This window comes from Ammodytes marinus (assembly GCF_949987685.1).
Source record: "Ammodytes marinus genome assembly, chromosome: 4".
Classification (NCBI taxonomy): domain Eukaryota; kingdom Metazoa; phylum Chordata; class Actinopteri; order Uranoscopiformes; family Ammodytidae; genus Ammodytes; species Ammodytes marinus.
In genome coordinates, this window is record NC_137233.1 from 15,478,572 (window position 1) to 15,503,962 (window position 25,391).

General features: G+C 41.6%; 1 protein-coding gene across 1 annotated transcript in view; it reads left to right on the forward strand.

Annotated features, from left to right (window-relative positions):
- uba7 (ubiquitin-like modifier activating enzyme 7) overlaps positions 1–25,391 on the forward strand; it is a 40,899-nt gene that overhangs the window by 3,270 nt on the left and 12,238 nt on the right. Inside the window, exons 5-21 of the mRNA XM_080026481.1 lie at positions 1,469–1,559; positions 1,818–1,950; positions 2,105–2,205; positions 2,292–2,423; positions 2,583–2,747; positions 2,830–2,934; positions 3,044–3,124; positions 3,567–3,722; positions 5,617–5,782; positions 5,911–6,107; positions 6,620–6,684; positions 8,153–8,363; positions 10,979–11,053; positions 12,905–13,106; positions 13,198–13,289; positions 16,205–16,297; positions 17,650–17,841. Coding sequence (XP_079882607.1) covers positions 1,469–1,559; positions 1,818–1,950; positions 2,105–2,205; positions 2,292–2,423; positions 2,583–2,747; positions 2,830–2,934; positions 3,044–3,124; positions 3,567–3,722; positions 5,617–5,782; positions 5,911–6,107; positions 6,620–6,684; positions 8,153–8,363; positions 10,979–11,053; positions 12,905–13,106; positions 13,198–13,289; positions 16,205–16,297; positions 17,650–17,841 — 2,257 coding nt within the window. The remainder of the gene's footprint in view (positions 1–1,468; positions 1,560–1,817; positions 1,951–2,104; positions 2,206–2,291; positions 2,424–2,582; positions 2,748–2,829; positions 2,935–3,043; positions 3,125–3,566; positions 3,723–5,616; positions 5,783–5,910; positions 6,108–6,619; positions 6,685–8,152; positions 8,364–10,978; positions 11,054–12,904; positions 13,107–13,197; positions 13,290–16,204; positions 16,298–17,649; positions 17,842–25,391) is intronic.

The window sequence follows — 25,391 nt, forward strand, 5'->3', positions numbered from 1 at the left end:
TGGCTGCAGATTGTGTATCTGTACATGGTTCTACAATTCAGTGCAATTTGCACCAAAACATCTGTATGGCCGGGTGATGAGAAGGAAGCCCTTTCTGCGCCCACGCCACAGATACAGTTGCATGGAGTATGCAAAAGTTCATTTAGACAAGCCAGCTTCATATTGGAAGAAAATGCTTTGGACTGATGAGACAAAAATTAAGTTATTTGGTCTTTATAAAAATCAGATGTTTTGGTGCAAATTGCGCTGCATTGTTGAATGATGTACAGATGCACCATCTGCAGCCAGATGTTCTTGCAGGTCTTTGGAGGTGATCTGTGGGTTGTGTGCAACCATTCTCACAATCCTCCACCTATGCCGCTCCTGTTTTTTTCTTGGTCTGCCATGCCTGGGTTTAACTGCCACTATGCCTGTGTCCTTCCATTTCCTGACAATGTTCCCTACTGTCGAAATTGACAATTGAAACCTTTGGGAAAGCTTCTTGTAGCCTTCCCCTAAACCATGACAATGAACAATCTTTGTTTTTCAGATCTTTTGGGAGCTGTTTTGATGATCCCATTCTGTCTCACTTCAGCAGAGAGTCAAAGAGAAGTGCAACTTGCATTTAGGCACCTAAAATACATTTTCTCATGATTAAACAGACAATTATATGAGGTTCAAGGCTTAACAACATAATCCAACCAACTTTGTGTTTAAAGTCATCAGTTTTACATGCTGTTACAGGCATTAAAATCAACAAAACCACAAGGGTACCCATATTTTTGCACAGCCAGTTTTTCACATTTTATTTTATTTCATACAACCAAATACTGCTTTTCAAAAAATCTTTGTTTGGAAAACATCCCAGTACTTAACTGTTCCTGGTAAATTAAAGACATACCACTTTTATATTTTTTTTGTGAAAGCAGAGTCAATTATAATGCCGGCTGAGAGGGGTTCCCAAACTTTTTCATATGACTGTATGTGACAAATTACATGAGTCAATTTTTTAAAGGTGGAATCAGCAAATTATTGTTGTCAAAATAACTTTTTTTGTCAAAATCAATGAATATCTCCTCACAATTTGCTTCACCATACAAAGCCTAGGCTCTTTAAAGAGGCATGTTGCTTGCTACAGGGGGTTGGTCCGAGACCCTTAGTTTACATACCCGTTAAAAGAGCCTAGGCTGTGTATAATAATATTCAGCAGCAAGCAGATCGTGAGGAGATATTTACTGATCTTGACACAAATTGAGTTTGACTACAAGCATTTTCCAGAATTGGTGACTTCATCTTTAAATAATTGCTTTCAGTAAGGCTCTTGTTTTGAAAATGATTGGTATTTCCTTTTGCTGCAGAGTACAGGAAATCGTTGTGCATGGGCTTTTTTCTTCTAATATAGCCTGACAGTAAGATATTGGTCTTTGGTAAGACAACCTGGCTAAAATGGACGGTATATAGAAATGAAAACTTTATGATTTATTTGCAGTCAGTTGTTCTGTGACTTTGGGGAGAAGTTTGTCGTCTTGGACAAGGATGGAGAGGTGCCTAAATCAGCGATGATACAAAGTATCACTAAGGTAAAACCGCCTTATTGTTTTATGTCACTGGTGCATACAAGACTCTCTAACACATCCAGTATTACTTAAAATAACCTGCTGAGAGTTTTGATGGGTTACATTTACATCTATTGGAAATGTATATAAGGCCTCTCTCCTTTCTGATTGATCCAATGTATTTGACAGGTTTTCTAAAAGAGAAGAAAATAAGCTTTCTTGAGTATGATTACTAGAATACTTGCTTAAAATCAAATGTTTGTTAAAATGTTTTTTTTTAAGGGGAACCCTGGAGAGGTGTTCTGCACAGATGACCAGAAACATGGACTAAGAGATGGCTCCAAAGTTTCTTTTTCCAACGTCCAAGGCATGACAGAGCTCAACCATATCGGCCCTGTGGAGATCAGAGTCCGCGGTTAGTGTCACTTTGCCATGATAACTTTGTTTCTTTAGTCATGTAGTAATGCTCGACATATTCAACTATTCTAAAGAGAGTCCAATTCGAATTGTGTAGTTGTGATTAGATTTAGTTTTGATTTCACTATCTGTATGTCATACTCCATCACCAGACCAGCAGTACTCCTTCAGCATCGGTGACACCTCAGCCTTTTCTGAGTATGAAAGAGGTGGAGTAGTGACAGAGGTTAAACAGCCCTGTATGATGAGTTTTGTAAGTATCATAATTTTTAATTTATTTCTATTTTTCACATATCCCCTTTCTTAAACCTTGTAATAGAGCTACAATATACATTGCAGAAACCACTGAGTGAGGCTCTACTGGACCATAAGCTGCTGACAAAGAACGATTACAATACCCTGCACTTGGCTTTCCAAGCGCTCCATAGCTTTGTGAAGAGAGAGGGGCGACTCCCTTGTCCACGGTCCAAGGTCAGTTAAGGTGACCGGATATCACGGCCAATATTCAATACATCTTACAAAACAAGTTGTATGATAACTTCAAAATGACAGGACAAGTGAATCACACTTGATTATCTGTAGAAAGCATTTTTTTCCACTGACTTCTTGAGATGATTCATCCCCAAACAGCCAGATGCAGATGCCCTGATTGCCATAGTGAGACAGCTGAATGAGGTCGCCCAGCTGGAACAGCTGGATGAAGCTGCTGTGCGTAACCTGTCCTACACAGCCCAGGGGGACTTGGCTCCTGTCAATGCTTTCATCGGGGGCCTTGCTGCTCAAGAAGTTATTAAGGTGAGGTCAAAGGTCAATTGCCTCAGACATTAGTTCCATTGCTCTATACATACGCTCTATAAACACTATAATGTTCCTGCAGGCATGTAGTGGGAAATTCACGCCTCTTCAGCAGTGGTTATATTTTGATGGACTGAAGTGCCTCCCTGAAGAGGAGGACCAACTGGCAGAGAGCTGTTTTTCAGCTGTATGTTAAGAGATGCCTCGATTTAAAACACATTTCAAATACACCGGTCAGGACCATTCAGTCAGAACTTGGTTGTAAACAAACTTCTTTGTTTTTTCCTCTGTGACAGAGAGGCACAAGGTATGATGGACAGATTGCTGTGTTCGGCTCAGCATTCCAGGAGAAGCTTGAGAGGCTGAAGTATTTCCTGGTGAGGGCAGGTTCAGTGTTTGTCCAGCAGGGGGCACACTCTGCACTGGTAATGCAGGAGCTCCATCTGTTGTTTTTTCCTCTGATCTTGCTTGGTGTTAACGATGGCACATGCAGGAAGCGCCTGTGATTCAGGTGGCATTTCCTGCCGGCGCTGATCTCTTGGTGTGCAGGGGGCCGTTCAGCGGTGCCAAGCCCTTTCTCTGTTTCCTTTTGAAAGTGTTATTTTTTTACTGTTGTTTACTGTGTGTTTAATTTAAAAAAAGTGGATGCATGTGTTTCTATTGGCACAGGGAAAACAAGTTATGATATGTGAATAATTTTCTGCTACATCATTGTAGCAGTTATATCTGTCCAAACTTTAATTTAAATGTATAAACTTGCATTGCATGAGCCACTATTCATTTAATATGCTACCATTGTCTCTCTGTAATGTTTTAAAGGTTGGAGCTGGAGCCATTGGCTGTGAGCTTCTAAAGAACTTTGCCCTGATTGGGCTGGGCGCTGGAGAAGAGGGGCACATCACAGTGACAGACATGGACTTCATAGAAAGATCCAACTTGAACCGACAGTTCCTGTTCAGGTCTGGGGATATCGGGGTGAGAAAAAAAGCAGCCCCTCTAGGTGTTGAAGAATCTCACTCTATCTGGCCACCTTACATCACTTCTTATTTGACCTGGTTAAGTGGAAGGAGTCAGAGGGCTTGGCTAAAGGGACAGGTTTCGGGGTGAAGGTTTTGTGACTGTATGAGGTAGCTTGTGTTAAATTTCACAGAGCTGCCATTCTCCACCATTTGTGCTTGTTTTGTTTTGCAGGTTATTTTAGGGGTATATCAGCTGAGGCCTGTTTCAGGTAGCTGGTTTTACATACTCTGAGTTAAATCCTGTGCTCTGAGTTGGTTAACTCAGAGCGCAGGATTGACGAGCAACTCTGGGTTTTTGGTTTCAGAACAGTGGATCAGCGTTGGGTTAATCAACTCTGAGCGTGTGCGTAAAAGCCATCGTCAATGGATCGCTGATAACATGATCACCATGGAAACAGAAGAAACAAATGATTGATCCTCCCACTTCTCCACTTCTCAAAAAAGAAAAGAAAAAAAAATCTCTGCTCCTCCCACTAGGGTTAGAATTATTAACGAATGAGTTTATGGTATGGAGAAGAATTAACGGGGATATTATCTCATAACTCTGATCTAATCTCCTCTGCAATTCAGAAAAAAACAGAGCAAACATTTTTTGTCAAGAGAATAATTTTGCTTCCGTATGAGAAGCCATAGTCTATTTTAAAAAGTTACGCATATCAGCAGTAAAGTATTAAGCTGGCGCGGCACAGCATTGCTGACAGTGTTTTATATTCGCTGTATAATATGTTGGCAAGCTATAGCCTAATACTGTGCAGTAAACAGACTTTCCATTGAAGAGCCCGATTTATTTATTACCAGATCCATTTTCCTCAAGTGATCACAGTTTAAATTATTATATAATTTTTATATTCATATTAGGCTGTTTAACGAGGCTCGTCTGTGACTTTAGGATCGCACAAGTGAACAGTAACGATCGCGTGCAGCCGCATGGTTACATGACTCCACCTGACATAAATCTGTTCAGTGACACAGACGTTAAAAAGCATACAATACAAATAGGTTTATTAATCTGAATGTAGAGCATGTTCACGATGTGTAAGGTGGCCGCCTATATGAACGGCTGAGAACTAGGCTACTAATCAGATTAATTATCGATCAAAACGTAAAATCATCAGGAAATGATAAAAACATCCCGATGGAGATTTCTTTGGAGTGATTTTGCTTCAAACTGTACAGGGACGCGTTGTGACAGGGACACTCTTTCTTCAGTCGGAGCTGCAGCGTAAAGTGAAAACAAACTCAGAGTAGGTCTAACCACCTCCCGAGCAGGTTAGACCCACGGCGTATGTTGCCGCAGTAACTGACTCTCGGTTGCGCTGAACCTGCTTCCTGAAACTGAAAACCCAGAGTTTCCACTAACTCAGAGCGAACAAACTCTGGGTTGCCTCAAAACCAGCTACCTGAAACAGGCCTCTGATCTGAGTCGGAGTAAACAACTACCAGTATCTCACCGAGTTACGCAACAGATAGTTGAGTGCAGTATGTCGACAAAAAATCTTCAACTGCTCCGAAATTCCAGAGATAAATGTGCTGATTCCACTTTTGTACAACAGGAAGACACTCAGACTATAGTGTCTTGACAGTACAGTAAAAATACCACATGAATTATAATATATTATAAGACAGAGGATGTTTCCGTTAGGCGTTAGATCCTGATGATTTCCAAGAATAGTTTCATAGAAAGCTCCAATAACAAAGCTGGATGTTGATTTTGTTTAAAAAAATACAATTTCCTGCAATTCTCTCTCTGTCTGTCATTGCTACCATTGTTTGCATGCAATTTTACCCACATTCCTCACATACATTATCTCCCAGACGCACAGCCCACTTGCTTGCTTATCCATACACAGAAACCTAAATCGGAAGTTGCAGCGAAAGCTGTTCGAGAGATGAACCCGCGGATTAATATCACCCCTCACCAGAATCGCCTGGACCCTGACAGTGAAGAAGTGTATGACTACAACTTCTTCAATGGTCTCGATGGAGTGGCTGCAGCCCTTGATAATGTGGAAGCCAGTGAGGGAACTTACTCTGTCTTCATTACCATTATTATATGAGTCAATCAATATACCAGAACATTACAGCAAAATCATGTAAAAGTATATACATTTAAGCGAGAAACCCCTTGTTTTGTTGCTGCCTAGGGGTCTACCTCGATGGGCTCTGCGTCCAACACAAGAAGCCGATGCTGGAGGGAGGAACTCTAGGAAGTCAGGGTCACACTCTGGTGGTTGTCCCTCACCTGACAGATTCTTATGGGCGGGTCAATTCCAGTTCTAATAAAGCCATCCCTCTGTGCACGCTCAAGAACTTCCCTCATCGCATTGAGCACACCCTGCAGGTACAGTACTTCTAATGAAGCTTTGTGTTTAAGTTACACAGATTGTTTGACCCTGCAGTGAATGCCAAGAAACATTCATATCATTGGAAGAATGAAACCTTTTACCAGACAATGACTCTAAAAGAGAAGTTAAGGGATAACTCAAGCTTTCAGAAATTATTCTTGGGTGGGCATCAATGCGTGCAATCCACCACAAGTTGTTGTGACATTTCAATGAAAAAGCAGGCCAATCAAAAGTCTTATCAACCCTTAAACGCAACAACAGTGATGTTCATTCAGTCACTCTGCTGGCTAAAACAAAATACACCAGATTTGAATCCATGCTTCTCTGTCATCTATAATATGACCATATCAGCCAAAACCTAGATTTCTTACAAGTATGCCGTATTAGCCACTCAGTGTATACTTATCCAGCCTGAAATGTCATTATTTAACTGATTTATAACTGATGTATTATATGTAAAAACATACATTTAAAGTGGGGTTGTCTTTGCACTTTGCATTTCTCTTAGTGGGCCAGAGATCAGTTTGAAGGACTGTTCAAACAAACACCTGAAAATCTGAATCTCTTCCTGGGGTAAGATATGATGTCATCCTCAAGCTATTTACCGTGTTCCACAACAAGTGTTGCCTACAGACCTACAAAAGTGAATGAAGTTGTGCAAGCTCATTATTTTGTTTTATTAACCAGGAAAACATGTGGTTGGCTTTTAGCAGTAAACCCCTTATACACATGGCATAAACAGTCTCTCCTGCCAAGGCTGTACTCACTTACTGTACTTACAGTCTCCGGTTTAGAAACATCTAATGAAAGCGATAAGAGATTAGTTTAATTCAGGAATAAGCAGTATCCCATTTTTTCAATCTCCAAGTTTGATAACACATGAATTTTATGTCATACACCCTGAAATACCCTGATCTTACCATAAAGTGTTGACCTTATTATAATGAACCAGCACGTCAAAGACACATTTGAGCCTCCAAGGCCTAGACTCTGTCCGAGCTAAGAGCCTCGGAGCCCTTCTAATCCGTCCATGGTTTGCAACGTCTCTCTGTTTGTTTTTGTGAGATTTGATATAACCCTCCCATCATTGTAAAGCACTTGTCTTGTGTCTTTAAAGCAAAAATGGGAGATGAGCAGAAATGGTGCTGGTTGGTTCACTTAGCCATTAAAGTCTCTCACATTACACTGATTGTTTAGATAAGAACATGTATTTAGGAATACTTTCCCCAGAGGCCTCTTTGTGGTGCTGTCCTGGAAAACATTTGATTGGAAAATGCAATTGACTCGGCTAGATGTAAAGTACATTTTTATGGATTGGTTAATGAAGTTACGGAAAACTGTCAACCCTTCTGTTTGTACTCGCACGCAGATCAGCTGACACATGAAGTTGCACTGACACAATACAAGCTTTCTAAACACCTTCTTCACCTCTGCTTATTAGATCACATCCAAGTGTCCAAGGAATCCCCTATGAGTCACAAGCAAGACTACACCCTAGAGCTGCAACGATTAATCGACAAATCGATTATTAATCGATTACTAAAATAATCGGCAACTATTTTGATAATTGATTAATCGTTTTGAGTAATTTTTTATAAAAAAATCCAAAATCTCCGATTTCAGTTTCTCAAATGTGAATATTTTCTGGTTTCTTTAATCCTATTATGACAGTAAACTGAAATATCTGTGTGAAAATGTATCAACATTTTTCACAATTTTTACAGACCAAAACACTAATCGATTAATAATCGATTAATTGAGAAAATAATCGACAGTTGCAGCCCTACTAATTTACAAAGATCTCTTTATTCATTCTGCTCTGCTCTTGATAGAACCAGACTTTCCCTCTTTTCACGTTCCGCAACAAATATTCTGCTCATAGTTTGACTGTTGACAAAATACTGCTATAAAAAATTCAAAAAAAATTACTCTGGAAGTCTGACACTGAGCATGTATCATACAAAGAGATTACTACAGTACCTTCTGTTTAGTGCATGTGTATCATTAAATCAAAGGGAATTGCTGCACTGTTTTCAAGCAGAGATGCCGGGTTTATAGAGCGGACTCTGGGCCATGGGGACGCTGAGGCCCTGGAGGTTCTTGGTGGTGTGTGGAGCAGCCTGGAGGACATGAATGCTGGAGGACAACGACCAACCAGCTGGGAGGACTGTGTCACATGGGCACGATGCAAGTGGGAGACTCTTTACAACAACGAGATCCGACAGCTTCTGCACTGTTTCCCTTCTGGACAGGTAAAATCACACAAGAGGAAAAACAAAACAGCATCTCTCACTTAAATGTGGGTCCAGCGATTCTGGAGAATGCTTGTGGACAAAATCAATTTTTTTTGTGTCAAAAATGATCAACATCTCCTCACCATCCGCTACCTGTCCGTACTGTGTTTGCGCTGAAAAGTAATCCAGTGTTCTTACACAGCCTAGGCTCTGTGAACTGGTATGTACACAAAGGGTATGTAAACAAAGGGGCCCACTATAGCTAGATGCGTGTCCATTTACATAACCAAAGTCAAGTATGGCTGTAATTTGTGATTATGGACACATAGGGGCACTGTTGAGTATGTCAGATCCCTGCATACTAATCAATCAAACACTCTAATGTGATTTGGCACAATCGTTGTTTTGTTTTTTTCACATTTCGCAACACCAGGTCACAAAGCATATTTCCCCCGGGCTCAGGGACCACTGTCCTTTTATCGTTTGAAACCTGAACTACTGAAAGCCATTGCTGATAAATAGGGGTTGTGAGGGTTTGTAATCTGGTGAAGCATGCAGACAGAATGATGTCACACCTTGGGGGGGCACGGATCAGTATCAACCCAAACAGACCCCTCACTAACCCCAGTCCCAGTACAGCAACTGGCCGTTTCTACCCTCATTATATGTCCCTGTAGAGTTATAGACATTCCTCTGAAGAGGAATTTCAGTTCTGCTGAAATATTTATAGTAGCATTCCCATAAACGACTTTGGAGAATCCACAACTATTGGCTTTATTATGTCTCATGCTGTTCAAATGAACCGATCTCATATGTTACAATAAGTGTTTACACCAATCCAGAAAATAAACATTTGTTTAGCCTCATAATCACATTTCACGATAGGGAAACTGTGGTAGCTCTAATGGTTTGCTTCTCTTTTTCTTCTGTAGTTCTCTTTGTCCTTGTTACCTACACAAGAGTTACATTTTCACTGACTTCTTGGAAAGTCGCTTTCGACCACAAACTTTCTGAGGAACTATGATAAGGCAGCTAACGTCAGTTAACGGTCACAAACCAAGCTGACAAATTGGAGAACACACGCATGACATGACTTAACATTTACATAACATAACAGATACTTTGGTGGGTGTAAGTCTTCGCACAGGACTGAATCTACACTGATCAGTTTCCACACAAGGCTCAACTCAATGTACAAAGGAAAGATAGAATGAGAGATGTGAAAATATGGATGTAGCTAAAATGACCTTTGAGAAAAAAAGACCTCATATTGTAAATGCAAACGAATAATGTTAAGTTGTACAGTGTATCTGCTGTATTTATACTTCATTTGTGCCTGCTATCGAGTTGCATTGTTGTTTCAGTCACTTAATTTAAAACATTTTTTATTGTTGATTATTCCTTCAAGTTAGTGATGGGTTGCTGAGTCTGTTTCATAAAATTGTGAATTTAATACCGGTATCATTTAAAAAAAAAAAAGGATAATAATAATAATAATAATTGATCAAATTTATATAGCGCTTTTTTGGAGGTCACTCAAAGACGCTTAACATGACATAGAATATGCAATAGGCCTACATAAGAAAAGAAACAAAGAACAAAACAAAAAAAAGAAACGGAAACAACGGAAAGCAAGATACAAATTTAAGATGGGGTTTGGAATAGTCAGGTGCGGTGTGGGTGGGTCAGGGGTCATATGCGTTCTTGAAAAGGTGAGTTTTGAGTTGGCTTTTGAATGAGTTGATTGAGTCTGCATTTCGGATGTTTATGGGGAGGGAGTTCCAGAGGGTTGGGGCAGCAATGGCAAACGCTCTGTCTCCTGTGGTACGGTGCTTTGATCTTGTGATGGGGGTGAGAAGGTTAGTGTCAGATGATCTGAGTTGGCGAGTGGGGGAGTGACGTTTGAGGAGGTCGGTGAGGTAGGGGGGGGCAAGGTTATTGAGGGCTTTGTAAGTGATGAGCAGGATCTTAAAATTTATTCGGTGCTGTATTGGGAGCCAGTGGAGTTTTTTGAGGATGGGAGTGATGTGTTCTCTTGAGCGGGTGTGGGTGAGTAATCTGGCAGCATTGTTGATGCCATGTTCTGCCTTAAAGCCATCTGCATCCAGATTTAGAAAAGGAGAATGTTGTTGATGCCTTTTGGCTGCTAGAGGGGGGACCCCTGCAGTGAAAACTGGCACCACCAGCAGAAGACTCTCTCTTTTTTCCCAGCATACAGACCATTTGGATACATCAAAGCTCTCGGCTCCCTTTGTTCCTCTATCAGACATACAAATTGTGTTGTCAGCACACAACTGATAACAATAATAGTCTGGCTTTGACACGGGAAGACAGCTATGTGTCAGAAAGCTAAAGTTCTAGTGAGGTTCTATCAAGCTATACATTGATACAGTGGGTTGTTTATGATGAAAGGTGGAAGGAAGTCTTTGTAACAAGTCTTTCTTTAAAAAGGGAATTGTTTGGAATATAGTCAAAGATGTCGTTGAAAAAACTATGGTGTCATATTTGATAAGAGAATAATGACTAAGTGACTCGTAAGTAGGAACTAAGTAAACTACAGTATGTTTCTCATGTAAAATATCCGGCTGTTGATCATTGTGATGAGTGTATTATTTGAACTGCTTCCTATCTAGGTGACTTCTACTGGTCTGCCCTTCTGGTCGGGATCCAAGAGATGCCCTCACCCGCTAACCTTTAACCCCAACAATGTGAGTAGAGTCTGGTCCCTGCTTCCTCTTGCGGTAGTAATCCTGATATGTACCCTAAAACAGTATACAGCAATGACTGCAGAAATGCTGAGTTTTTTTTTGGTGAAGGCCGCTGGCATTCTGTCTTTATCTGGTCTGATAGGGGAGAACGGGGTAATTTGTCACATGGGTTGGATGTCACATTCGTTATATCTCGCCACCAGAGCGCGCTAGCTCTGAAATGTTGATATAAAAAAGGTCCAGAATTGGGATCAGAGGTCACATACATAGACTTCCTTGGAGGAAGACGGCTGCATTTCAGGTGAGAGGATGTTTTGTGTTTTTCATGTCAAATTCAAAATATTTTGCTTCTCAGTATTTTTCTTCTAGGCTTTTACACAATGGGTTTATAACAAAACACTTGTTACCCTCAGAAAGTGTGAAGGGTAAGCTATAGTTTAGATTGTTGTTAGCAAGCTAATTAGTTGTCAGATGGTTGTTGGCCTTGATGCTAGCAAGAAATTCAGGTTGGGGTTGGTCGTCAAATTTTTTGGGGGGTTGGTTGTCACATGTTATCTCAAGGCTGCAGCCAGAAAAGGAACCCAATAACGAAAGAAATTGTCAAGCTGTATCCTCACTGACACCCCAGAGAAGGAAAGAATAGAGCAGGAAAAGGCAGCTAGCAAGCAAAAGAAAAAAGGGCAACAAAATCAAAACAACCCAGTGCATCCCAAACTAGACCAGCTGCCAAGGCTACAGTAAGTTATGTAGGCCTATTTGTCAACTTGACAATGCAATTAAACTTTCAAATTTGGTTCTGCCTCATTGCCTTCTTTTTAAGATTTTTCCCATTAAGATAACATTGTGACAAACAACCCCATAGTGTTTGACAACCGACCCCTTGATGGGGTTGGTTGTCACAATGTGTCAGAGTGTCTTTGATGGTAAATTACTTCTTCATTACAATAAGTTGGAAAAAAAGAGAGACACACATTTCAAGCCAACACCTTAAGCTTCAATGTAATGTAGGAATGGCTATTGACAGATGTTTTGGTGATGAGCAATTCTCACTAGAGTAAAAAGTGTGCCTACTTACCCCGTTCTCCCCTAGTGGCTCTTCCTCACTCCCACCATATACCGGATTCTTATCTGGCCTGTGAACGCCACTTCACCTGCATACAGACAATGAAAAGGCAGATAATAATCTCGCTCCCGACATGTGTTCGCATTCTAGATCGCCCAAGCTGATTTCTACACACTGTCATCTCAAGGGGAAACAAAGCTTATGTTGAGCTGAAAAAACACTGTAATTTGGAAGGTTTTAATGAGGCCGTTATAGCGGTGAGAAACAGACAATTCACAATGGCCCACAAAGAAGATTTGCTTTCCTGACTCCCCCAATCATGACACCTCACCTTTCCTGGCGTCTGCATTGTTTCCATCTCCTGCCATCTGACTCTCTTGTCCTTTACCATTTATTTTTGCCCTTCCATAAGTTTGACATGTATCATTTTTAAGCTCCCACCTTTGAGTGACAATGCTACAATTGTTTTATCATCTGCAAATACAACTGATTTCATTTCATTTACATTTGCGAAGGCTAGGGTAAGTGCCTAAAGGTGAACCTAAGAGTATAAGTGTGTAAGTCCACTTTTTTGCCAAAAGAAATTCCTTCTGCAAATATCATCTATCTTACAAGCTCCTCTGTTTTATAAATAGTTTGAGACTCAGGGCTTACATTGCCTGCGATTCTATGCATCAGTCACCTAAATACAGTGTTATTGTACAATGTGGATCTTAGCTATTAAAACACGACATAAGCAAACGGCTTCAGCTTAATTATCAGTTTATATTTTCACTCTTGTGTTTTAGACCACCCATATGGAGTATGTGGTGGCAGCGGCTAATCTGTACGGCCAGATCAATGGAGTCAACGGGACAAGAGACTGCGCTTCTATCAGAAAGATCTTAGAGGAGGTCCGTGTTCCATCTTTCAGTTCCCAGTCGTCCGTGAAGATCAGTGCCACTGATGAGGAGATGAAGGCGGAGAAAGACAGGGACAGTGATGACGCTGGTGAGTTATTTGTAACCCGCTGAGATTTTCTGGCATTGCCTCGTTTCTTTTCGTTACCCCCCTCTCTCCCCTCTCTATGTCTTTACACCAGAAAAAGCCCGCCTTGAGGAGTTGAAAGGAAAGTTGGCGTCACCGTCTGTGAAAAGCTCAGCCATGCAGATGAACCCCATGGACTTTGAGAAGGTAGGCTGACGGCCCCCACACACATCCTACCTCTACTGCGCGTCTACCTCGCGTCTGCGTCTGACTTTTTGTCACAGACTGTGAAATCAACGTAGAGCGAGCACACATCCAACCTCAGACGCACTGCTGAGGCGCGTCGGAGGCACGTCTGCAGCGACGCTCCCCTTCCCCTCAGGAGGCTCGCCTATTTTTTTTCTGAGAGCAGCGCGTCTCTCTCGCGTCTCTGTGCTTTAACTGATAGAGAAATACTCTGCTGACAGTCATACCAGCAGCATTCACTCTAGTTACACGTTTACCCGGTGTGTTTATTTCAAAATAAAACATCCCTCAGTCGTATACGCGAATAATCCCTTTATTTCACGATTTAATTGTGCAATCAAAATCCGAGGGATTTAAAACCTAATTTTCAATTAGTTCTGGCATTTCATTTTTGGATAAATGACACATATAGAGATCCAATATAGTGAAGAAATAAAAAAGATCATGATGAGCGCAACAGTTTTCCGTTGCTCTATCTGTGTCTACGGCCTTCTTCTTCCCCGACCACACCCCCCTCTCTCTCTCCCGTATAAATCAGTAAAGTGATTTTTGAAATACTCTGCTGAGAGTCATATTGACTTCATACTGGCAGCTTTCGCTGTAGTTTCACCATTTCCTGGTGTGTCCCCTTCAAAATAAAACTTCCAACAAGCGAACATATGGCAAAAAAAAAGAAAAAAAATGGCAATGGGGCACACGGATTACTGTCCAGACTCAATATAAATCATATGCATCATAGATGACATGAAAGAACTTCATTTTTGATGGGAATTATCGATGAAAACTCTATGTAGAAAGATAGGGCTTTTAGAAGCAGCGCTGCAGCAGCAGCAGCTGCTGAGACGTTGCATGTGTGTCCGAGAAAAGTCCGAGAGACGCAGCAGTAAGGTAAGGCGACGCGCTCCAGAGGTAGACGCAGGATGTGTGTGGGGCGCGTGAGAGTGCAGTGACACACCTCTACTGCACGCTCTGCAGTAGAAGCAATATAGACATGCTGGCGGCTCAGTGTTAGCAGGGAGCTGCACTCAAATCTATAGTTGCTTGAATAATATGTCCCCCTCCCCCCCGCTCCCCCTTTTTTTCATATTTAGGTCCCTGGAGACCCGAATCTGTGCTTTTACTCAAGAGATTTGTGAAACAGGGCTTGCTTGTATTCTGTGTCTACTGGGGGTATAACACCTTGGGGTTAGCTGTGTGAACACAAATAGCAAAAAGGACATTTTAGTCTGCCAGCTCACACGGAACAGATGTAGGAGGGTAGGGATATAAGGATTGGTGTTTTTGAAGTGGCACACTAAGCCCTGAAGGTAGATTTCCCTCTGTAGCACGTCCATTGTGCAGAAAGCCACGGTCAATGTCCCTCCTCGCACTCCTTCACATCACCTATCAACAAATAGGGACTCTCTGCCGGAACATTAAATCAGGCTTATGCTTGGTTAACATCTTGAATTGCCTGTGGCTAGGTGCTGGGGAGCCAACACTTTGTACTCTTAACTGTGACAATGTGCTGTGCTCCCTGAAGCTCCCAGAAATGTCCAAACTCAAGATTGCTTTTGGACTCGAATTGTCCACCATGAAAACCAGTTTTAATCACAAAGGGACCAATCAGTGCAACCTTGGCAATTAGTCACAAAACAAATTATCAGAGGGTTAACGGTTGGCTTCAAACTCCCTTATTTATTCATGACAAATTTGTGAAACAGTACACAGGTCAACCCATTCACCGAACCAACCCAAAGATACAACTCTACAAAAACGAAATGGGAGAAAATACACTCTCAAGGGACCTAGAACTTGTACAATTTAGATTTAATCATAAATCAGTGCCACAATATGTGCCATGCACATTTCAAAACAGAAACATAATTCTTGTTTTAATGTCTTTAGTGGTTACATTAAACATAGGCAATTGTTTTCTAATAACATAATGTGTAATTTGGGTTTTCTGAGTATGAATGTGATCTAGTTATAGTTCAAATTAACTGGGGGAAATTTGACCTTTGCATCTGACTTATCCAATTTACCTGTTGATCTATGACCCCTCCAGTGGGCTCCCGGGTTTCCTGGGAAACCTTGTCAAAGGAGTGAAACAATTAGAATTCTCACCTCTATACAAGCTTGTTGTCTATAGTCACGGAGGTTGGGAGTGTGGAGTGCAGAGTTAAAAATCCTAATTCCCGGCATGGCCTGCTCCAGGCTCCAAACAAAGCATGCCAGACAGGGTGCAGTTGCTGTAGCTGCAGAGGTGAGCGTTAGGGGAATTTGGAGTAGCTATATAAGATGATGAAAAAGGCAGCCTTTAATGAGGTTGTGGTAACGCATTCAGTGACTCAGGAGATGCAGCAATAAAGGCGCATGAGGTAAGTCAGGCACATATCGAATGTCATTTCAAATAAGAATGGGATCCCCAAACTAGCCGCGCTCCCCCCTTTTTCGTCTTCATTATCATCCCTACGTGCCCAGGTCATGCTGCAGATAGATGGAATGTGCGTAGGAGGGTGTCGCATGCATCGGGTTGCGAGCGAGGAGCTTCCTCACTGCCCCTAAAGCCATCCCTGAGTGACAGTCGCCTTCACAGCCTTTTGTAGAGCCGCAGCAGCAGAGGCATGACCTCACTGGCCATGTCGATCACAACAGAAATCTGATTTCCAACTGCATTCTGATGGGGTGACCAAGTCATGTATTAGAGTGATTGAAGTTGCACAGTAACAAAGCCTTCAAAGCCCCAAAGCAGGCAAGCCGAGAAAAGGGATGTGTCACTTGGCTTGGATTTGGATGCACACATAGATATATTTTCTTCTTGTGTATCACGCTTTGGAGTGTGTTATATGGATGACTGATGTGTTCTGTATGTTTAACAATCCCGTCTTTCACAGGATGACGACTCTAACTTCCACATGGACTATATTGTGGCCGCATCTAACCTGAGGGCAGAGAACTACAACATCCCCGCAGTGGATCGGCACCAGGTCAGCATTTTCACTATAGTGCAACATCTAATCAAATCTCTGTGGAGCAGGGTAAAAAAAGAATACACAGGGCAATCAGTGAGATGAGGTTGAAGTGAGAGGCGGTAATAGATTAGAAAAAGAATAGAAATGCTGCAGACTGCTCCCGCTCCCTTGGGGTTCATATCTTTGAGTTTGTGCCGGGCACACCTGCCCTAAAGCCACAGAAGGAGCCTGCTCGCCCATTGTTCCTGGAGGAGAACTAATCACAGCACTTTACCTGTCGCCTGGGAGGTGACACCTGAGCCAGGTCTTGTACCAGCCTCGGCTGCAGACAAACACACCCAACCCCCCCCCCCCCCCCCACACACACACACACACACACACACACAGCCAAGACAGATGGAGGGTGGGGGGATGGGTACTGCTGAGTGAGGGGAGACAAAAGTGCGTTACCCTTGTGTACTCATAGAGATTTCCACATGTTGAATCTTGTTGGGGAAAAAACTTTTACTCAACATCCAACCCTGTTTACATACTTTTTTTCAACTCAATACAATATATTCACAGTACAAACTGTACAGTAACTAAGGGATATGTCGGTGTCAGTATTAGAATTACAATATGAATATTGATCCTGTATAGATATCTACTGCACATGTGACATGACATTTATATACTGTAGAAATGATCCGATGATTGTGTAATATGATAAAACTTGATGTATTGTACTGTATGCATTACATCAAACAAAGCTCTTCTTTACACACATACTATATATATATAGGAATATAAAAACAGCAGTTCAGTAAACTGAAATGTTATTATTTACTTAATTGTTTTCTGCTTTAGACCACTATTCCTCAGAATTTCCGAATGGAACATTGTAAAAATGTTTTTTACTCAACTAAATATATTTGACTTCGCTGTTTGAAATGTTACAACACATAACCATTTCAAATATGATACACGATGCTGATCAAACTTTTCAACAGATGTTAAAGTACTTCATAAGATCTGCACTTGGACAAGCTGTAATGTCAAAAAGCTTCTTTTTTGTTCATGAATTTGTAATAACAAATGCAAAACACTTAATGCATAATTGTGATAGTTTAAGTACATTTTGCTTTATTGCTTACACGAAAGGAAGATTTTGAATGCTGAAACTTTGCATTGTTTCAAACAAGTGAAAAGTACTCAAAATTGTACTCAAGTATGAGCATTTGTAAAAAGAATATTAATAATAAAAAAATAAAATAAAAAAATGGAACCCATTGATTCAAGTTGACATGGCAATATTACATTTACGTTGTCCAGCTCTCAATTACCTGCAGTGCATTTCAAACACGAACTTTCCTCTGACTCCTTCACAGAGTAAACGCATCGCTGGAAGGATCATCCCAGCTATAGCCACGACCACAGCCGCAGTGGCAGGCCTGATGTGTCTGGAGCTGTATAAACTGGTGCAGGGTCACCAGAAGATCAGCTCCTATCGCGGAGCCTATTTCACCCTGTCTGTCCAGCACTTTGTGTTCTCTTGGCCAAGCCCGCCCAAGCACTTCGAAGTGAGTAACAACAACTCTATGCACCCACAGCAGTCATTCACATAACAGGACCTGAGTAAGGCACTTTATACACCCTGACAGACTCTTACTGTATATACATTTGTAATTTAAGCCTGTCTAGGATGGGGATAAATCTGTTTGGTCCTTTGTAGATTTACGCCCTTCCTCTCTGGTTGGAGAGCATTAAGTCATGAATGGGTGCTCTCAGAGTATAAAAGACCCCTGCTAACTGTCCATCTCTCGCATATAAACCCAGTCTTTAGCTGGCTCAGTATAATCCTCAGGGCATTTCAGGTGCAGGTAAGGAACAAGTACACCCATGTCTGGCTTCTGTGTTTGCACAAATTAATTGAATTCAAGGCAACTGTAATTCAAAGCAAAGGGACAGAAGCTTATTCTCTTCAGACAGACTCCTTTTAGGACCCGATCCAGCCTACTGTTTGAGTATAGACCCGGTTCATGAGGTCATACCGAGCTTTAAAACAAAAACACAAAATGGTTACCAGCCAGAGATTCAAAATGCCAAACCACTCTTTGGGTCACATTTTAGGACAAATCTAAAAGCATATCCAGTCAAATGATTCTGCTGACCCTACTTTACAGGCCCGACTGCTTTTCCCCTCAATATCTCACCTCTTGAAAGGACCAGATATTGGAGATGCCTTTGCCAGCTTTCTCACTGAGAGCAATAAACCTCTGACAGACGGGGGGGGGGTCACTGGGGGTCAGTGAGTGGGGTAACCGTGTCCTGTGGGACGTGAGGCTGCAGTGACAGGGAGCTCTGAGACAGTGTAGGTCCGGTTACAGGCAAAAAAAAATAAAAAATGCTGCAGCTGCATTCAAGTCTGCTGCGATGACAGAGGCAGCTGTGACTTCTCTGCGCAGTGCTGGAGTTCCATGCATGCCCTTTTCCTTGCACACAAAGACCCCGCTGTTCTCACAGTTGTTTTCCGTAATCGCGGTCAAAATGTTTGCACATACTTGTATGACTTTCTTTTTTTCCCTATGGTCTTCTAAAATTCCGCTGGCCGAAACACAAGCATTTGCCCAAGCAGCATGGAAAGTTGGATACACTCAACAACAGTCAGTGGATGATTGCAGTCAATGTAGACAAAGTATACCTGACATCATCCCAGCCAGAGGTCATGCATTCAAGTGTTGAATCATTAAGTCTCAGGGTTGGGAAGATGTTACATTTTCCAGCTCAATTCAGCAGAGGAGCCGCAGCAAAGACCAGAGAAAAAAGCTAGGTTGAGGTCCAGAGAGTGTTTAGAGGGTTAGGGAAAATATTACAAAGTTGAATATTCATAGGAGCTCGTAGATGAGTAAAGCACTTTTACTGTTTAGTCACGTCAAAGATAGAGAGAGCGAGACAGAAAGAGAGAGAGCAAGATGGCTGGTGAACCCCTCAGCCATCTGAGTGGGAGATGCTGTAATGTATGCCAAACGAAAAAAAAATTAATGCATTCGATCAACATTTGTGCCTTTTGATGCCTTCTAAAAAAAAGTCAGTTCAGCTCCGTGAGTCTACTCTCCCCTTTTTTATGCATTAGATGATCCACATAGATAGCTGTACTTTCATTCTGAAAACACACAGCATGGGAAGATGAAGTCAAGGTCATTTGATATGATCACTCGAAATGTAAGTTGTGTATTACTGTAAATATCTTGATTATCAACATCGAGTCAATTGCAAACTATAGCCTGAAATAAAATTGCAATTAATGTAGAAATACCAAAACTAATAATTGAGTACTAATTTTTAAATACTTTTTTTTTAATTATATTTGCAGATGTTTCTAGGGTTCCCTTTGTCAGAATGTTGTTCCTACCCCACTGCCCTACTGAAAAGTGGAAATCAAATTGAATGGTATAAATATGAATGATTTAAGATGGCAGCAATGAAAGCAGAAAAATCCATATCAATGTTCACTTATCTTGAGATTAGAGAACGTTTTTACTAAGCAGGATTTGAAGCAACTGCAGACGTGCAGCTGTTAAATATCACTGATCAGACATGCAGTATCGAGTGCTCGGCTTACTTTTGCAATGACTTAGACCTCTCCCCCCATGAGATCAGCCTCAGTTCATTAATATCAAGTAACAATACTCTCATCTCACTGGTAGTACTGGTGGCCCAGCCAGTGTTCATCCAAAGCGGAGTATATTTTAACCCCCACATCACAACACGGCCAGATGTTTGCCACCGTAACGTACCTCACTTGTTGTGATTGAAGGCTTTTGAAAAATATGTTTTCGATGTGGCTGTGTTCCACTATGTCCACACATAACTGTTTCACTCACACTCTGTTCTCTAAATGACTGCTCATTCTCCCAACATGCTTTTGCCCTTTTCCAGTGACTGTTGCTTTAAAGCAGCTGTTTCCCAAAATAGGAAGTTCCCCTGGCTTCGCCCTCGCTGCTGTCCTCTGTATGGAGACCCAAATATGTAAACAAACGGGATGCTGGCCTTGTGTGCGATTCTCTAGTATCGTTTTCCGCCTTGTGTTTATGTTTTTCAGTCAGGGCCAACAAGGCACCGGCCTTAAAAGGGGTATCTAGTTTGGCAAGGCTGTTTCTGAAGGCTGAAAAACTCCTATCATGTCTGTATGCATGGCAGGCAGACACAGTTAGTGACAAGCTAGTGAACGGGGAGCATGTAGCAGTGTAAGAGCTAAACAAAAGAATACCTATATTGCTCAGTGCCTTCTGGATGTGTATAACAGTTATTTGTTTTGGCTAACACATTAGCTATATTTTATTTATAATATTTCTTCATTTCTTCAATATTTCTAACAGTCCAAATTTTCCTCTGATGATCATAAATTACATTTGCATCAGTGCAATTAATGCTTTTTTTTATATAGTTTTTCTTAATGCCTTTGTCATGGGTCACCCATGAACAACAGCTGGGGTAGTAAAAACACTACTGCTTTTGTCCAAAGGGGGTTAGAATGAACAAAAACTGAAAATTTCTCTGAGCACCTTTTAATAAACTCTTTGTAACTGAAAGATGCAAGGAGTTTCCCTCAGATCATAAACGGTGCATGCATTGTTTTAGCAGAAAAACGACATCACTAAACATACAAGGATTTTTTTTCAAGCACAGCAAAGTCTAACGAGTGCTGTGCTCCTGTGGTCTTAATTGAGGTGAAGCTTCAGTAAGACACAGAGAAACATCACCTGAGGCCAGGACAAAAGAGGACATGTTATAGCTGGGTATTTAAAAGCTCCATCCTTTACCCCTCCAGCTCCATGCCCAACTCTCTGTATTGGTGTATGCTGCCTTGACTTGTCTGCTAGGCTGCCTGCTAGTTGTGTACCATGGAAACACTCCCTCTTCCATTTCTGTGCTCACACCCTGGTTTTAACTGCGTGCCCTTTCACGCTCCCTTGGTGCCCCCCCTTCCCCAGCTTGCCCTTTCAGCCTCTTAATTGAATTAGTAGTGTTGTAGGCCAGGCTCCTGATCTCAGAGAAGCCTCTCCAAGGTCGGCTGTCACACTGGTTCTTTGTTAATTACCTACAGAAATGAGGGCAGTTTCCTGCCTTCGCTGGAAGCAGTGTATTGGAACCAGATTTCCCAGTGTGCACTGTCTATACCTGATCTTTCTACATAAGTATGTAGAGCACCAGGAGCAGACAGGGTTTTTTTTGTTCATCTGCTCAAGCTTGTTTCTGATAACCCTCCATTCATAACTTACTCAGGGGAAAAAAGAATCAACTTGGCATCTTGTTTTCTCGATCCACCATTGGGGATATAAGGAAGAAACAGAGATGTTTGCAGTTTCGCAGAGTAGTCAAGGGATGGTTATATGTTGTTCTTAAGGCCAGGACACACCAGTCCGACTACCCGAAAATGGACACTGCCGATTCAGGGAGCTCCAGTCTTCCCGTTGCGGCCGAAAAAGTGCAAAGAACACACCAAACCGACTGCTGACTTTCCGTACGCTCTGCGCTTGCGCGGGACGTAATGTCTCCATAACAGCAGGCGGCGCTAATCTGTATTGTGGCCCGAAAAAATACGGAAGCCGGAAATGATGGGACGGCTCTCTAGACCATAAACATAGATAGAAATACGTATTTATATTTATGGACCATAAAGAGCAGGGTGTGTCGAGCATGGTGTCGAGCAGTCAACAAGGGTTGATGCATGTGAGTACTCGCTGAACGAAACAAACAAACACATTAAAACGATGGCTAACTGTTGTTAGCTGTTTGTGCTACCCGCCTCACTTCCGGGCTTCACTGATTCGCTAGCCCTCCACAAATCAAATTGCTCCAACTGAAAGACTGCCAGCCGCCGATTGAATCGGCTCAAAAGAAGCCCGACGACATCTACGACGACCGATTTCACGGCACACACCAAACAGATTTGTGTCCCCGCCCCCTCCCGACTCTACGACGGCGATTATCGGGCCGGTGTGTCCTGGCCTTTATGGGAAGGAATGTGTGGTTTGAGGACTTACATGTTTATAATTGAAGGTCACACATCTGTCACACAAATAACAGGGACTGGCTCAGAGAGGGAAAGAAAAAACAACAATGGAGGAGATTTACCTCATGTGGTTAAATCTGTGTTTGCCTCCTCGGATTGTGCCAGTGTAAGAAAAAGGGTGAACATGATCCGCGGCCCTCAGTACTCCACCGGGAGCTCCAGCATGAAGCTGCATTGTGCAGTTTGTAACTGGAGCCCCATACGTGAATTGTGCTCACGGGGTAATGAGTAATCTGTGATCAACATAGACGGCTTGTGCCTTCTGTTGTTTTCCAGTTGTTTTTGTTGTTGGTGTCATTGTGTGTTTTTAAGTCATCTGTTGAATTGCGTTGTATTGTTCCGTCTCTGCTGTTCTTTAGTTCCCCATAGATCGTTACCTTCCCATTTGTGTCATCAACAGCAATATTATGGCCATGCACAGTTTATTTTTGTAACATCAGACATCACACAGGTTAGACAGTTAAGTGGGAAAACGGTTAGACACAGACTTAGGAGATCATTCAATAAAAAGTTGTATTTAGCACCATACAGTATGTGGTCCGGCTCAAAAACTCAGCATGAATGTAGCCAAATTAAAAGCCAGTGGGGTTTGAATGTTAGCAGCTCTTTCAATTCATCCTCAACCATATCTCCTCATCTCATACATATTTAATCCCCAGGCCAGTGACAATGACAAAGGTGGCTTTTTGGTTAGAAAGACGACCCTTCAGATAGCTGACTCTTGCTTCAAGCCTCTAACTGTCTCAACACTGATGCCGATTTCTCTTTCCTGAAGGGTCCTTAAAGCTTGATAATATACTTTACTCTGAATGAATTGTTGGATCATATTCAAAATATGTAAAATAGCATGAACAATGAATTGGCCATTGCCTTCCTTTCCATTACAACCAATCTATGAGGCATATGATTAAAGTAGTATGCATGGGGAGCTTAAAGCAAAAAGTATAACAGGTTTTGAGTTTTGTGTCTTTCAGTTTAACTTTCCAAAACCAAATGAAATCAAGCTAAAGTTTAAGACATTTGAATGCCTGCTAACTAGCTTAGTACCCTGTGGTAACATTCAGATAACTGGCGGGGATGCTGACTTTTTTTTACTGGTCCATGCAGCTAAAGCCACAGTCTTTAAGCACTATATCCTGCATGTATGAGGTCAATGATATGTCTTTCCATTTTCTCTTTTGACTCTTACATTGTTATTCCCAGTATTAAGCATGTTTCTCACATCCTATTTTCTTCAGGCCTGTTGGACTCAGGGGAAGTAGTAGAATGTGGGAGTTATTAGAGGTCTCTGTCATCCTGTTTCATTATCCACTCATTACAGCACCGATGCTGGCAGGATATGGCCTGCAGGTTTCTCATTAGTGACAATGAATTTAAGTTTCTAGGCTGCTCCTGACATCATGCATTTACAAAATGTACCCATGAATTCTCATAACATTATGCCGCATCATTCTTTCCTGCTTTCTCTAGCAACACACACAGAAACTGTTACCTCATACATCCATACACAAAACCCTGCTTGGCTCTCTGTAATAATAATGTCACAGGTGGTGCATGAAGCACATAGATTGTGTCCTCGGCTATGGGAGGCACAGCAGGATAGTTGGTTTGTCTGCAGACTGTATGGAGTCCTGCCCTTTGTAGCCGTTGCACATGGGGCACTGACTCACAACACACACATGTTGAGGTTTAGTAATGGAAATAGAAATAAAACAACTATTTACTGGTCTGGTCTTAAAATCCACATGAATGTGCTCATAAAGGAAATGGAACAGTTTGAGTACATCCATAAAACCCTGGTTGCAGAGTTGTTAATAGCTCCTAATTAGTGGATTTCATATTATTTTGTATGCTTAAATGACAAATAATTATTTTATTTTTCATTCATTGGTTTCCTTTGTAGAGAATTAGACACACACTTGGATATTATATTGCTTGTTTACAGTCAAAATAAATCGTTTATTGTGCTAATGCAACTGCAAAGTGATTACAATTCATACTGTGGAAAGCATGAGTATCTGTATCAAAACGTAATGGCTACCAATCCAATGTTGAGACATGTGCCTTGCTTCTTTCTGCTCACAGCCAGTAATATAACCCAATACAAATCTGGAAGCTTTCTTTAGGCAAACTACAAAAAGGTCTCTCGTCATCTTTATGTCAGAGTCTTAAGTATTGTACAAAACAGCCAATGCAACATGTCTCCTAATGCTTGCATGTTGTGTCGAGGCTTGTGCGTTTATTAGGCTGAAAAAGCTGTCTCTTGATTCCCTTGTATTATAAAGTGCTTTTGGGCAAAGTTATTATTTATATCATTTTTAATTGGGAAAAGTACTTGTGGTATCTCTCTTTTTAGTGTGCAAAGTTAAGATCTTGATAAACCTGGAATCATGCCTTAAAGTGAAGCAATATTTCTTCTGGGTATCTGGGTATCTTTGTAGGTGTGGTTTTTAATTTCCTTGATTAGAGTTCAACCCCTTGTGAGCGGTATTGAATTGAGTCTGTCCCATTTGTTTGTGTCCAACAACGGCTAATCTTTCAGCTTATTTACTGCTGACAACAACTCAACATCATATTGATCTGCAGATATAAATAACTTACTCCAGTGGCCAATACATGGGAGAGTTACATCATTCCATACTGCATTACACCATGCACTTAACCAAAGATTGTGACCTTTGAATACAAAATCATTTCATCAATGATACAAGCTAAGAGCACAGGGGTCACAGTTTATGTTAAGAGGTGTGCGTTGTTGTTGATTGATCCCTTTGAATGACACAAACAAACGCTGTAGCACCATCACTCATAATTCGTGGTCTTTTGTAGATGAGCCACTTTGATGATGATGATAATTCATTGCTTTATCTGTGGCTCTAGTCGTAATACTATGGCTGTCCCGAGTGTGTCTGCAGGCCCCAGCATGTCAGTGGCCCATTTGTAAGAGGAGCATTTTATTGACTCAGACCTTCTGCCCCAGGTCATTTCCAGTCAGGTGGAACACTGTTATCTTCTCATTTGAAAGACAATCACATTGAGATTCTGTTTGCTGTT